The 15371-nt window shown below is 40.1% G+C and overlaps 1 protein-coding gene across 1 annotated transcript in view; it reads left to right on the plus strand.

Annotated features, from left to right (window-relative positions):
• The first annotated feature begins 8310 nt into the window (after positions 1 to 8310).
• Positions 8311 to 15371, plus strand: part of PLCL1 (phospholipase C like 1 (inactive)) — a 355161-nt gene continuing 348100 nt past the window's right edge. Inside the window, exon 1 of the mRNA XM_007965760.3 lies at positions 8311 to 9036. Within this exon, the coding sequence (XP_007963951.1) occupies positions 8797 to 9036 (240 nt within the window). The 5' untranslated portion in view covers positions 8311 to 8796. The remainder of the gene's footprint in view (positions 9037 to 15371) is intronic.

Here is a 15371-nt window from a genome sequence, read left to right on the forward strand (position 1 = left end):
ACTCAAAAGTCCAAGTCCAAAATCTCATCTGAGACAAGGCAAGTCTCTTCCATCTATGAGTCCGTAAAATCAAAAGCAAGTTAGTTACTTCTTAGATACAATGGGGGTACAGGCATTGGGTAAATACACCTGTTCCAAATGGGAGAAATTGGCCAAAACAAAGGGGCTACAGGCCCCATGCAAGTCCAGAATCCGATAGCACAGCCACTAAACCTTAAAGTTCCAAAATGATCTCCTTTGACTCCATGTCTCACATCCAGGGCACACTGATGCAAGAGGTGGGTTCCCATGGCCTTGGGCAGCTCGGCCTCTGTGACTTTGCAGGGTACAGTATCCCCCTCCTGGCTGCTTTCACAGGCTGGCACTGAGTGTCTGCACCTCTTCCAGGTGCATAGTGCAAGCTGTAGGTGAATCTACCATTCTGGGGTCTGGAGGACGGTGGCCCTCTTCTCACAGCTCCACTAGGCAGTGCCCTTGTGGGGACTCTGTGTGGGGGCTCCAATCCCACATTCCTCTTCTGCACTGCCCTAGCAGAGGTTCTCCATGAGGGCTTTGCCACTGCAGCAAACCTGTGCCTGGACATCCAGGGGTTTCCATACATCCTCTGAAATCTAGGTGGAGGTTTCCAAACCTCAAGTTTTGACTTCTGTGGACCCACAGGGTCAGCATCATGTGGAAGCTGCCAAGACTTGGGGCTTGCACCCTCTGAAACCATGGCCTGAGCTGTACCATGGCCCCTTTTACCCATGGCTAGAGCAGCTGGGATGCAGGGAACCAAGTCCCTAGGCTGCACACAGCAGGGGGTCCCTGGGCCTGGCCCACAAAACCATTTTTTTCCTCCTAGATCTCCAGACCTGCAATGGAAGGGGCTGCTGCAAAGTTCTCTGAAATGCCCTGGAGACATTTTCCCCATTGTCTTGGCAATTAGCATTTGGCTCCTCATTACTTATGCAAATTTCTGCAGTGGGCTTGAATTTCTTTCCAGAAAATGGGTTTTTCTTTTCTACTGCATTGTCAGGCTGCAAATTTTCCAAACTTTTATACTCTCCTTCCCTTTTAAACGTAATTTCCAATTTCAGATCTCAATTTCAAAGTTCCACAGATCTCTAGGATGGGGGCAAAATGCCACCAGTCTCTTTGCATAGCAAGAGTGACATTTACTTCAGTTCCCAATAAGTTGCTAATCTCCATTTGAGGCCACCTCAGCCTGGACTTTATTGTCCGTATCACTATCAGCATTTTGGTCAAAGTCATTCAAGTCTCTAGGAGGTTCCAAATTTTCCCACATCTTCCTATTTTGTGAGCCCTCCAAATCTCTAAGAAGTTCCAAACTTTCCCACATTTTCCTCTTTTTGTTGCATCCTCTAAACTGTTCTAACCTCTGCCTGTTACCCAGTTTCAAAGTTGTTTCCACATTTTTGGGTATCCTTATAGCAGCACCCCACTCTACCGGTACCAATTTACTATATGAGTCTGTTCTCACATTGCTTCAAAGATACTACTGAGACTGGTAATTTATAAAGGAAGAAGGTTTAATTGATCACAGTTTAGAATTGCTGGGAAGGCCTCAGGAAATTCACAATCATGGTGGAAGGGGAGGCAAACATGTTCTTCACAGGGTGGCAGGAATGTGAATGAATGAACACCAAGTGAAGGGGGAAGCCCCTTATAAAACCATCAGATCTTGTGAGAACTAACTCACTGTCATGAGGATAGGATTGGGGAAACTGCCCCACGTGATTCAATGATCTCCACCTGGTTCCTCCCACAACAAGTGGGGATTATGGGAACTACAATTGAAGATGAGATTTGGGTGGGGCACATCCAAACCATATCAAGTATATATAAAATTATCTCCCACATTTTTTCTGCTAAACAATGATGAAATATACTTTATTTATATATCTATGTGTGTATATATACACACACACACACACACATATACACAGATGAATGTTAACTTGAGTTGCCTTGCAAGGAGTCGGGAGGGTTGATGTGGGTGGAAGAGGGAAGATATGTCCAAGACAGGCAAAAGAAGATGTGAAAAAATTGTACCAAAAAAGCATACATATGATCTCATTATGCTATAATTTCTAAACCTAATAAGAAAGGCAGAATCGGGGCTTACACAGCTTGCAGTAAAGAGATAAATGAGAAAAATGGGTCACAGAAATGGAAATCACTATATGCAATTTTATTGGATATATAAAAGTTTTTAGTTTGTACCAGTTTACTAGATGCCAGAAATATTTACTGGCTATATATAAATCAAACAGTATCTGGCCATATGAACTGAAAATGAAAGCATGGTTGTGGAAAGCACAGGACTTTCAGTAAACTTACATATGTCTATCACTCAGCAGAGGCTAGGTTATATTACAGTGACAAATGACCCTCAAATCCAAGTGGTTTACAATAAAGGATGCTTTATTGCTCATGTTATGTGTCTGTTATAGATTGGTTTCAGTTCTGCTCCATGCCACTTTCACTCAGGATTCAGCCCCTATCTGGTGAACAATCTAGAGGCTGAGAAAATGAGATCATAGTTAAATTTATGCTGGCTTTTAAAGCTTCTGCTTTGAAGGGGGTTCTTTCACTGGTCAAAGCAAGTCACATGACTGAGACCACTGTCAATGAGATGAGGATGTATGACCCTCCTGCAGGGAGGATCAGTAAACATCCCCCAGGGTATAAAGATCTGCTTTATGACAAAGAGTGTTAATGAAGTGTTTCCGTGTGATCACAGTAGTGATTGTTATTAATGATTGGTGGATTAATGAGTGGTGAGAATTAAGAGGAGAAATAAGAGGAAATACATTGTGTATGCTACTTTTTAGAATTAAATAAATGTTATTTTTATTATCCACTGGGTGTTAAGTATAAAGACACTCTTTTGATTTTTTGTTTCAATCACAGATCACAGACCATCTCATCACATTTTCATAAAACAAAGTAAAATCCCTTTAATTCATATTCTGAATATAGAAAAATTATGATAGGCAGAAGGGTAAAATTTTAAATACATATTTTATTCTGAATTTTAGAATTCACAGCAGTTTATTAAGAAATATAATGATCATCACAAATCAGAAAACAGATTCCTTCCTTTATAAATTATAGTATAAAACAGTACTGTTTTGTGCTTTTTGCCCAGAGTTTAAGTATTTGCTTATTAAAGAATCTTCCAAATAGATTTTATCTGCAGCTATCAGTTTAGTTATTAAATTTTTATTTTGGTTAGGAAAAAATTTGAAGAAAGTGCTGCAACCTCTTATTACACAAAATGTACAGTACTTCTTACTCGTTATTCTATTTCACAAGTTAAATTAAATTTCAGTCCTTTACTGTTGTCTAATATTTCAGATGTTTCCTACAACATACTTAAACAAAATTTCAAAAACAATCGTAACATTATCTGAAATGTTTCACCAGTGCAATTTATACAGAACAGTGAATGGCAAAAGTCCCAAGTGTGGTTCAACAGCTGTTGCTCCTCTACTGTGGGCTGAGTAGAGGCAGTTGTATCCATGGTGACCTATATGACTTAGTGAGAGTGGGAACTGCGGGATTCTCACAGAGGTTAATGACAGAGCAAACGCTGGAAAGCCAGCTTTCATCAAGCATTTGGCCTCAAATGGTTTTTTCTTTTTTTAAAAAAACAAAAGATTCACTTTTTCTAACTCCTTATTTTGTAAAGCAGACAAACTTCATATTGTGCTTAACAAAAGAGCTATATACCTAAAAACTAACTCGGAAAAAAAGGGCTTACAAAACAAACTATATTTCACTTTTGTCCTATATTTTAATGTAAAACGTGCATTATGATTTTATATTTATTCAAATACTGCATTCTGCTTCTTCCTGCCAAAAGGTTTAAGGTAGACTAGAACAAAGGCATATGAATAAAGTCTATAAAATAGGTGTAAGAGTCTTATACATTATGAGTGGAGAAAAGAAGTGCATTAGAAAAAGAAATATGACTCTGCAGTTTCTTTCAGTGGGCCCTATGACACTAAAAAGCATTAATAAACTTCATACCTTGGTATAAGTTGGAGGATTAAAAACCTCACCATCATGTAGGTGATTTCGATTTGGGGAATGAACCTGGGATTTGGGGGCTGGAGGGGAGGAGGAACCTATTGTATATTCACTTCTGCATTGAAAATATCAGGCATTGGGTGTATATCTGGTTTGAAAAGGTTTCTGTCATAACTTTGTATCTGGAAAAGATGCCGGTTGTCAAATAAAACAGAGAATCAAGTTTTTATGGGGGCCTTATTGGTGCCATTTCAGTGGTGCTTTTCATAAGTGCCTCTGGCTTCTGCATCAGTGGGGGAAAAATCATGACATGAGCTCCACCTCCAGGATCCATGTCAAAGTAAGTTAATACATAGAAAATAAATCAACACTGTCTATTTTTAAAAGACCTTTGCCATGCACAATACAGACTACTACCAGAGGATTGGCCTGGAGCTCCTGATAGTGCCTTAGCCCCAGGGTCTTCATGGGGTAATTCCTGAGGGAATGGTGCCAATGGATAGAGGCCCAGGCATTCTGCTCTCCTGCAGACAGTAGAGGTTTCTAAAACTCCGAAAGAAGCAGCAGTAATCAGACATTGAAGAACATCGGCTGTAATTAAAGATTTCTTAGATTTATTGCCTTTTAGTACTTTAAAGATTCATTAAACTGGGGAATCTAGACCTATTATAAGCAATTCGTAACTTCTCATTTTTGTAGGACTGTTATAATGGAGCACACTTTACTTGTTCTTTGAAATAAGATTAGTTGATTTTTATGTTTTAGTTACTGAAATTTCTTAATTCCTCATACAAGTGACAAAGAAATAACTTCCAAGAAAAAATGTGAATTTCAAAGAGGTCATATATCAAGTTTTGCTTATCTTTTATTGACTTGTATGTATTTACTATAATATTCACTCTACAAATTACAAAGTCTGTTTTCTTGAGCTAGCAAAGCAAAAAGATCACCATGTATATTGGGGAGGGCTATGACTGAATGTAAAGATGCATGCAACTTAACTGAAAATGCTGTATGTCCTCTTCTTTGATTATGTGCAATGCGTCTTTTAACTTATTATGAGAACTGTCTCAATATAAAAATATTTTTCTTACACATATGTGAATGAGATGATAAATGTGTTTCCTCACGCACTAATGAATCCGTCATACTGGTGGTCCATGTGGATGACATAAAGGTCATGCCGATGTTGAGAGAAGAGGTTGTCATGGTTAATATGAGTGGTCCCAGGTCTGAAGGAGTGGCTCTTCATTCTCCAGGACAGCTACTGGACTTGTATCTTATGAGAGCTTTGAGTAGCAGGAAGAATGTAGGCTTTGAAGTCACTAACTTGGCCTCAAATGCTGGTTCCTTCACTTCCTAGTTGGCTACAACTTCAAGCAAGCTACTTGACCTTTTTGATCCTCAGTTTTCTTATCTGTGAAGTGGAGATCAGAATACTGCAGAGAGGATTATCTGGTACATAGAAAGCAGTTATCAAAGAGATAGTCTTTCCCCCCACTATGACTTCCTGGTAGTATATGGAAAGTCCTAATATTTTCACTGGGGTTTTCTCAGGCCCATGGTTCTGGACTTCATGGCTGGAAGGACTATATTGACATATCTAGTCTTTTAGTCTGGTCTAGGTATTTTCAGGACTGCTAGAACTTGCTTAGTTCTTATTGGTTGTCTTTTAGTCTAATTCTAGATTTCAAGTCATTCCAATTTATAAGTGCCCTTCTTCTAAGATTTGTAGCTGCTTGGTCTGGACCTGTTCTGATTTCTGCTGTAAAATGGAATTCTAGGATCCTTGAGGATGAGAAGTTCTACCATGCAGACAGTGACAGAACCATTTTTCTTTATCAGATTGATTATTTTATTTAGTCACAGGACTGCAAAAGTCTTCTGTCCATAAATATGTATTGAGCGCTTACTCTATTCCAGCCATAGTTCTGGGAGCTAGAGATACAGCAATGAATAAAATCGCAAGGTCTTTAGGCACACGGAGATTGCATTCTACATTGCAGTGAGGCAGATAGGGGGAAAGTAAAACAGAATATGTAAGTAAACAATTCCATGGAAAAGACAGTTTGTTCACAGTGCTAAAATCCTGTGAGAAGACAAAACACAATAATACGAGTGACATGGTATGTGTTGAGGGTTGTAGGGGCAACATGAGATTTGTAGTTAGAGAGTCCTTTCTGATGTAGTAACATTTGAATTTCCTGCTTGTTACTATTATTCACATAATAATATTGTCTAGTTGAAAGATAAAACATTTTGTAAGTTATGTGCTGTACTTTCTGGCTTCTGTTTCTTTTTTTTTTTTTTAGATCACTGACCTTGAATGTTTGCTAATAAAGTAATACTAATTTTAATATTTGTAAAAATAATTATCATAATGGTATACAAATCTGTAGGATGAGGAACTTATAAATGACATTAATATCCTATAACAAGATGAGTGAGATAGAGGCAATTTTACATTTTTCAGAGGACAACCCAAGAATGGGACTTTTATTAGAGTAACAAAGAAAAATGAAGCACTGACAACTGTAAATGACAGAAGTCAAATGTAGTAATAGTTGAATATCAAAGAAAAAAGTGATAGCCTAAAATAAGATATATTTCTGAGGATAGTAATTAAAAATATTTCCTATATAGCGTAGAAGGGAATTCTCTGAACTAAAGGAGATAGAAGACACGTATGGTTGTTTTAAGTCTGGGTACATTTTATTTTCCTCGTGTAGTCTGTGTGTTATAAAGGCATATCCGTTGAAAAGGAAACTTTTGTTGGGTTACCCCTCCTGTCTTTTAAAGATCGGGGGAAAAAGAAGCCTTTGCTGTTATAGATGCAGTTCTCAGAATCTCACTAGAGGGTGGTGTTGGTTCTAAAACCGGAGGTCACTGCTACTCTCTACAGTACATTCATTACTAGGCTGCACTTATGTTTAAAGAAAAGGTAAAGTCAAGCCTTCTCAGTCTTCTCTAGTAGTTGGTAAATGTCAAATCTGAAACCTCCCAAGTGCCCCTGCCAGTTCTGGCTGGTTGTAGCCCAGAGGAGACAGATAAAGTAGTGAAGAGATTATCGGAGGAGTTGGGTGGCGGATTCTAATTTTGGCTCCCGCACCAACTAGTAGACAAGGCTCCCTGGGCCTTTGTCTCAACTGTAAAACAAAAATGATGTCCTAGTTGATCCCTAAATCCCCATACCTACAATTATGAGATTCAAACCAAATTGTTGGTCTAAAATGCTGAATAATTTCTCATGCTCTTAGCCAGACTAAGGAACAAGTAAAACCTCAAATTATTAAATTATTAATAATTAAGATACTATGTAATGTTATAAGTGAGGTTTAATACAGATTCTAATATCAAAGAAGTTTAAAATTAAAATGCCAAGTCTTTTGTCTTGCCAGGGAGCCTTAGAGCCATGGTTTGTATCTGAGCATTCTGTGGATAATTTCAGTGACTTAGATCCAAAGATCTCTCCCTTCTTGGTTGCTAGCTTACTGGAAATGAGTAAAATATGTTTTCATATAGGATTATATAGAGAAAGGAGGCTGAACCATTGTCAAATAGGAATGTTTTAGGATAGAGACTAAACTCCCCACCTGCATTTATCTGACTTGGATTGTAGCTGTGCTTTGTTAAGAGTCAGTCTTCGGAGGGATTTAGTTGGTTCAGTTCCTTTCACCCTCATGTCTTTTCATCTGACTCCTCTTCCTTGTTATATTTACTCACATTGCAGAATGAACTTAGAATCCTTTCCTGGAACCCGAAGCAAATTATGGAACCCCAAGATCCCAGTAAGCCTTAGTTTATCTCTGCAAGGACTTGACTTCTAAGAATTGGCCTGAGAGGCTGCAATTAGCCTCTGACCACGCGAAGCTTCACCCTGTCACCCCAAACGCTGGGACATTCATACTCAATACCTCCTTTCCTCCAAATTGCTTTGTTTGGCAGAAGGTTTCTTTCTCCCTCTTCCTTCCCCCCAACCTGGATTTTGTTGCATTTCAGGCTCGTTTAGCAAATCTAAACTTCCTAAAATATGCACGGAGCGCCTCCGGGTTCGCACACGCGCGCGCGCGCGCACACCCTGGCTCGAGTACACCAGCCCCGCTGGGCCGGCTCCCAGTTGCAGAACACATTCCATTCTTCGCGCTGAGGCACACCCCTCCGCAGTGAGGATTGGTCGGGCCGAGCCCCCTCGGCGAGGCGAGGCTCCTAAGAGGCCCAGACGCCTGCCAATCCCCACGGGCTGTCAAAACAAGTCTCCCTCCCTGTCACAACAGAGCTGAGTGGAGGCCGCCGCCGCCGCCGCCGCCGCACTTCCTGGGACCGCTGCGCCGCAGTCCGCGGGCAGGTGGCGGGTGCGCCCGGCTGCAGTCGCCCGGCTCTGGCCCCCATCGGGCCGCGGGCGTCCGGGCTCCAGAGGCCGCCTGGCTGGGCGCCCGGTGCCTTTTGTCTGGCGCAGAGCCGGCGTTTGCATCACATTTCGGATACCTCCCTCTCTTTTTTCGCCTCTCCTTCTTACTCCCGCCACCGTCCCCCCGCCGGACTGCTAGCCTCCTAGACCAAAGCCCGAGGACGTCTCTGCCCGAGCGATGTCCCCTCTCCAGAAAGTTGCCGCCGCCGCCGCCGCCACAGCCGCCGCTGGGCGGTGAAACAAAGTCTGGCGGGGCCGCCTCCCTGTGCAGGAGCGCACCAGTGCCTAGCGGCTGGACTCCGCTGCCGGGCGTCCCGCCTTCTCCCGGGGAGCCCGAAACGCGCCAGGCCATGGCCGAGGGCGCGGCCGGCAGGGAGGATCCGGCGCCGCCTGACGCGGCGGGGGGCGAAGACGACCCCCGAGTGGGCCCGGATGCCGCCGGGGACTGCGTGGCGGCGGCCTCTGGGGGCCGGATGAGGGACCGTCGCAGCGGGGTCGCACTGCCGGGCACCGCGGGGACCCCAGCGGACAGCGAGGCGGGCCTCCTGGAGGCGGCACGGGCGACCCCTCGGCGCAGCAGCATCATCAAGGTAAACGAAGCCGCGCCGCACCGGGAGCGTGGCTGTGGGTGATGGGCGGGTCGGGGACCCAGGCAGGATGTGCGGTGTCCGGAGGCATCCAGCCTCGGCATTGTTTTCTCCCATCTCCTTCAACGCCAAACCTTCCTTCCTCATCCGGAGGTTCCCAGACTTAGCTGTCAGCCGTGAGACGCACAAGTGACTTCCCCCCCCCTCCCCCCGACAGCAGAGGAAAAGTTCCGCTTTGCGTCTTTGCGTTCTGATGGATGCTTTCCCTCATTTTCTCTGCAAGCTTCACTAAACCGTTGATGGAGGGAGGAAGGGAGAACTCAGGATAAATGCAGACCCACCGGATGGTTGTGCATTGCTTTCCAGCGAAGGGTGAGCTTTTCCCGTACAATGAAGAAAATGCACAGCTTACTCTCAAGTGAAAAAAAAAAAAATCCCCTCTAGACTTAAATGATCCCGAAATTCCAAGACATGTGAACTTTCCCGGTAGACAGGTAGAGTTTTGAGTGGACCCTGCACCACAGTAAAGAGCAATGCAAGAGCCCAGAGTTTTTGCACTGCAGAAAGCACAACCGGAAAGCAATCAATCCTCCAAGCATTATCCCTTGTCCTTGTGGTTACCACCACATCCAGGGAAAACGCTTCCTGACCCGCTAATCACCTGGCAGAATTTCTCTCCATCTATTTGGCAAGGAATTTGTAAACCTTTTCCCTCCCCTTTCTCTTTCCATCTTCCTTCCACTTAGTGCTTGTTTCTTCTATTTGAGATTTCCTCTTTTGGGAGCATGACTTTGGGGTAAGGTTATTTGGGTAAGAACCCTCGCACAGGCTCTGGAAAAGGGCCTCAGTGTAAATGCATGTGAGTAATCAATCATATGCATGTCAAATTAAAATTGATTTTGGTGGAGCAGTCAGTATAAAACGATATATATGTATGTACATATGTAAGTATATATATGAATGACAATGAAAGATGGACTTTGACTTACTATTGAATTTATTGGGTTCACTAATATATTCAAAAGCTCTGTTCAGGGTTAAGCGGCATAACCAGTCCATCGTGCATGTTCCAAACTCCCAGTACCAGCTTAGGTAGACTGACCACAGAATGTGGCTCCAGTATAGTCCTTTTCCCAACACTGACACATGGAAGTTTAAAATCAGTGGAGAAGTTTCTATAATATAGAAAGCAGAGTGGGTGGTAATTACAAATGACTTGGAGTAGTTTCTGTTATGTTGTGGCTTTTTGATTATGTGACAGGAGTGTTCTATTCTGGGTGTGAATTTGGACAAAAGGAAATTACTATTTTGTTTTTAAACCACAGGTCAGAAGGCATACTGTTCTGAAACTTAAAAAACATCACAATTAGGAAACACATATATTTTGGATTCTACGATATGATACTACGTGGTGTCCTGTGTATGTAAAACAGGCACCACAAGAGACTTTAAAATATATGACAATAAAGAGCAAAAGGCTCTATAATGTTGTAAAAAACAAAAGTCATGGAATATAAGGAATATACAAATTTTTGCAACTGAGTTTGCCACTTTGGAATTGTACTATGCTGGTTTATATTCTCCAAAGGGTCGTTGCTGAGTAATGGTGCCTCTTTTGTTTTGAAGTTTCTTTCTGTGACGAAAAAGAAGGGAGACAACAGAGTATTAACTTGATTTTCCCCCATTTAATAGTGAATGCAATTAACATTTGGTAAATGGCCTTTAAAATGAAATATATTAGAAAATAAAGTGAATTATTATGTTAGGTTTGTACTGAAAAAGTAACACATACATATAATTTTAAAAAATCAATTGTGGCAAAGGAGTGTGAAGGAAAGACCCTCAGACACTCCACATTCCCACTTACGTAGTCCACCCTCACAGATGTTAACACTTTCTTATGTATGCTTCCAAAATATTCCATGCATATGTAAGCATATATATCTATATGTGTCTATGATGAACTATAGCAGCTCCTGATTGATAAAAAAAAATTTGACTAGAGTTTTACAAGCCTCATAGCTTTAAACATTTTTGAAGCCTAGAGGGTAGTCTAAGGTCGTTGTGATGAACAAACTAATCTTCAAGGATAATCTGGTAGGTCTTTGGTGGGCAGCAGTCATTGGGGTCTGTTCCCAGAGGCCTTAACGCCCTTCTAAGTGGAAAAAAAGGCAGGTGGTAGGCTCTGTTCCACTCCTTCTCTGAAATCAAGAAACCTTTCTGTTGACGTTCTTGAATCTGCTGCCCCGTGGTTTTTTCCCTTTAGGAGAGTAAAAATGAGTTTCCAAAAAAAGTCTAGATCATATAAGAAATACATAGCACATGTTCTATATTGAGAGAAAACGCATTTTTCACAGTTTTGCCAAGAGTTTTTTTAATTTGGAATTGAAATGTACACAAAAAGAAAAGCTTTAGTACATTTTATATCAATTAAAATATTAAATGCTGTTCCAAATAGCTGTAGTGCAGTAATAATTGATATTCATAATGCTGAGCCACTGAAAGGTTGTGAATCATCAAATATTAAATTCTTTTCAGCTCAATTTAAGGTATTGTTTCAGAATAGTGCTATCCTGCCAGAAAACAGACTGTCTTGTATATTAATAAAAAGAATGTTGTCAGTAAATTTGCCCTCCCTAATTTGTGAAAACATGTGTTTAGTTGAGAAAACAATTTCCTTCTGAGCTGAGGAAAACAATGACAACATTTATCTGTATGCATCTTCAGAAATTCTTTCTACTGTCATTGTGTTTCTTCCCCCTATATAACCAATCCTAGCTTTAAAAACATTCAATGTGAGAATTAAACTAAGTTTTAAAAAATCTGTCTACTTTTTTGTATGTTTTTCTGTGTGATTGTTTCAATAGCATTGACATTGATAAATGCTGCATGTTTTTTGGTAAGTGCATTGTTATATACCACAATAATGCAATAGAATCCATTTTAATTTCTTCTTGATGACTTGTGGTTTGAAATGACAAGTTGGATACTGCAGTATTGATAATCCCTAACAGTTGCTTACTATTCTGCATTTAAATATATTTCCAATTAAGAAAAAAGGCCATTAATTTATCTGGTACTTGATATCAAACTTATAGTATTTAAAATATTTAACATTTTAGATTATAGCTTATAGCCATATAACTCTGTAATGTTTTCAAAATAGGAAGCAGCATAGCTTATTTACTATATTAGATGGTGGGAACTGAGCTACATATGTATTTTAAAAATAGCAGTTGATTTTTCTTCCATTGTGTGTAATACATTGACGGGTTCTACTTTTTTCGAGTTCCTTTGGTTCTACTTAAGAACAAATTCTCTAGGCAAGGAAGAATAGAAATTGTCACTTGGATCTCATGGACATGGGTGTTGAGGATGAAGATGGGAGTTGGGAATGAGGTGCTGAGACCTGCACTGGAGCAGCTACTTGGGTGTTGTTCATGTCTCATTATTTCATATCACGGCAAGTCTTGCTCTATCATGTCATCATGGGCTGGTATGATGAATTTTTGAACTGCAGCCTCAAAGGTGCCCCTTGGGTACTAGTTGACTCCTATCAAGATTATGGCTTTCCTCAGAGGGGCAAGAGGAATGCAGTTCACATTAAGTTTCTACTGCTATGAGTCATATACTAAACTAGGAGCTTTAGTACATTTGTATCACTTAAACCTCACAGAAAACTCTCTAAACTAGGGAAGGGAGGCACAGAGAGCTACTGTTAAAATCTGGAGTGATGACTGAAAGTCACGTCTGCTTAATTTCAGAGTTTGTGCTCTTGGGTGCCATGGCTCTCAGATGCAAGAAGTCCACAATCCACGAAAACTTTCTAGGTTAGAAACAACCTAAACACGTAAGACAGTGACAGAAGAGTATGCATCTTAGGTCCCACGGTTTGTGGGGTAAATTATCTTTTCTCAACCCTCTTTCCTTCAGTTCAGAACATTTGGAGCTTGATGATTCTAGAAAGGGATTGCAACCTTTTCTGTCTTTGGCTATTTTGTTAGGCCTGTGCTGTACTTGAAAAGGCAGAGCAATCTGGCAGGTGTTCTGCTTGGCATCAATATATGGAGCTTACACCCTATTGTTTTACCCCAGGCCCACTTCCCCCATGTCCCTGCAGTCAGTGGAGTTTGTGAAGCATTGCATTCTCTTTTAGGCTGATACGCAGGTGGAAAAAATACCTGGGTCATAGGAATATATATGAATCTAGGGGAGTAAGAAAATGGGGGATCTTCATTTGGAGCTCTGAAAGTGTGTGTGTGTGTGTGTGTGTGTCTGTTTTTTTAAATAGGGACAGTTGTGAGGGGAAATTAAATGTGATTAAAAATTAGTTAAACATTTTAGGCACCCTTTGGATTACATAGGCATTTATCAGCATTTATAGATTTTATTCTCTACAAATATGTGTTAAAAGTTCCAAATAACCAACTTATGGATGGATTTTGGAGAAATAACCAGAGGAGCTGGCCAGCCTTTACTTTACCGTAAGGGTTGCTGAGAGTGTGCCCTGGTGTTTTCAGTTGCGGCTATCCTCCCGAGATGTGATTTGGCTGAATGAATGGCATGAACCTCTTAGGTAGATTTGGTCTATGATCCCAGCAACTTCAGTTAGAATGTTACTTTCTCTCAAATTGCCATAGTAACATGGTCACATTTCACCTTAGGAGTGGCTTCTTCTAATTGCAGGGCCTTTCTGATGTGATTTCTTATAGCACCCCTCAAGAAAATGAAAAATAAACTTTAGGTAAACAGCCTTGTCATACTTTGATGAAAGGTTTTTGAAGTGTCTGTTGATTAGTGTTTGCTACTATTATTAGAATTTACAAAATTTGTTTTCTCTTTTGGAAAATATATTAAGGCTAAAAATGTTAGTTAATTACATAGCCATTGAGGGCTTAAACACACATTGTGATTGAGACTGAATAGTGTTTTCCCAACCTTTCCCTTTTTACAATGGAGAAAACAGCTAATTAAATTTTGTACAGTAAAATGTCAATTGAACATTTATTGCCAAATGACACCTCAGGCACAGCAGGGCATTATGAAAAGATATCAGGAGACAGCCGACCTTACCTTGGTGCTACTGAACAAGCAATTCATTAACTGCTTCTAGGCAATGCCACAGCAAACTAATCCGGCAGTGGCCCAGGCAGTAACTCAATGAAGGAATTGTGGCAGTCTTCTCTGCGCCCTCACTCAATTCTGTTCAGCTTTAATAACTGTGAATATTAAAAATAACTCCACATTCAGGAGCAATGTCCAAACTGAGATGTGCTTAACACTGAATATTAAAATAAAACTATACAACTTTAGATGCCTAGACATAGCTAAGAGGCAGGATCTCAGCAACAGTTAATGAGCCATTGGTTATAAGAAGGAGGGAGAGAATCATTGTGTTGGACTTTACATTGAAATCTAAGGTAATAAATCAATAAACTTTATTATAGTGAAACTTTTCAGTTCTACAAAATCTTGTATTTTGAAGTGTTTTAATAATGTAAAATAGGTTTATTTGTAGTTTTGTTGACTCTTATTCACCTCCCTATCCTAGTTCATCTCTGTATTCTAGTTCCTGTAATAGGAAACAATAGACAGAGTTTATTGTAATTAATGATTATACTAAACTGACAATAACTATTAGGGTCAAGTGGCCAACTTCTGTAACAACAGCATTCAGTCTTACATATTGGCAAATGTATTGTGTGTTTCAGCTAACTTTTAATGGCAACAAAATCATAGTATGGCAAAGTATTGGAATAGTCCATTGGATTTAAAATTGGATTTTATTTGTAGTTTTATCTGTAACATCTTTTGTGAATGTAAGAGAGACATATAACCTAGTTTATTTTCAACAATGCCATTTAAACTCATCTTCTTAATAATCAATCCAGCATTACTTTGAGAAAAGTAGGATTGTACACAGTGAGTAGAAAAGAAGCATTGTTTATATTATCATTATCACTTCAGAAAGAAGGCAAGTTAATTTTGAAAATAATACAGTCTATCAAGACAAAACAACATAAACTATTTTAGTGTGTTTCGTTTCCATATGTTTAATTTGTATTTGTAAATTTATGAAAGTGTGTAGCTATTATAGGCATATGTGTTTTTATAGGCATATTATATATGTGTTTTTCCTTAACCATACATCTTTGTATTCAAAAGTTTAAAATACCTTTGAAAGATAATATCTGCTTTATTCTTATGCTGACCTTTTTCAAGAGCCTTTAATTTTTAACATTTTTACTTCTTTTCTCTTGACCTTTATTTTAGGTTCAGGGGGTGGGTGTACATGTGTAAGTTTGTTACTTGGGTAAATTGTATGTTGCTGAGGTTTG

This window comes from Chlorocebus sabaeus, chromosome 10, assembly GCF_047675955.1.
Source record: "Chlorocebus sabaeus isolate Y175 chromosome 10, mChlSab1.0.hap1, whole genome shotgun sequence".
In the NCBI taxonomy this organism is placed as follows: domain Eukaryota; kingdom Metazoa; phylum Chordata; class Mammalia; order Primates; family Cercopithecidae; genus Chlorocebus; species Chlorocebus sabaeus.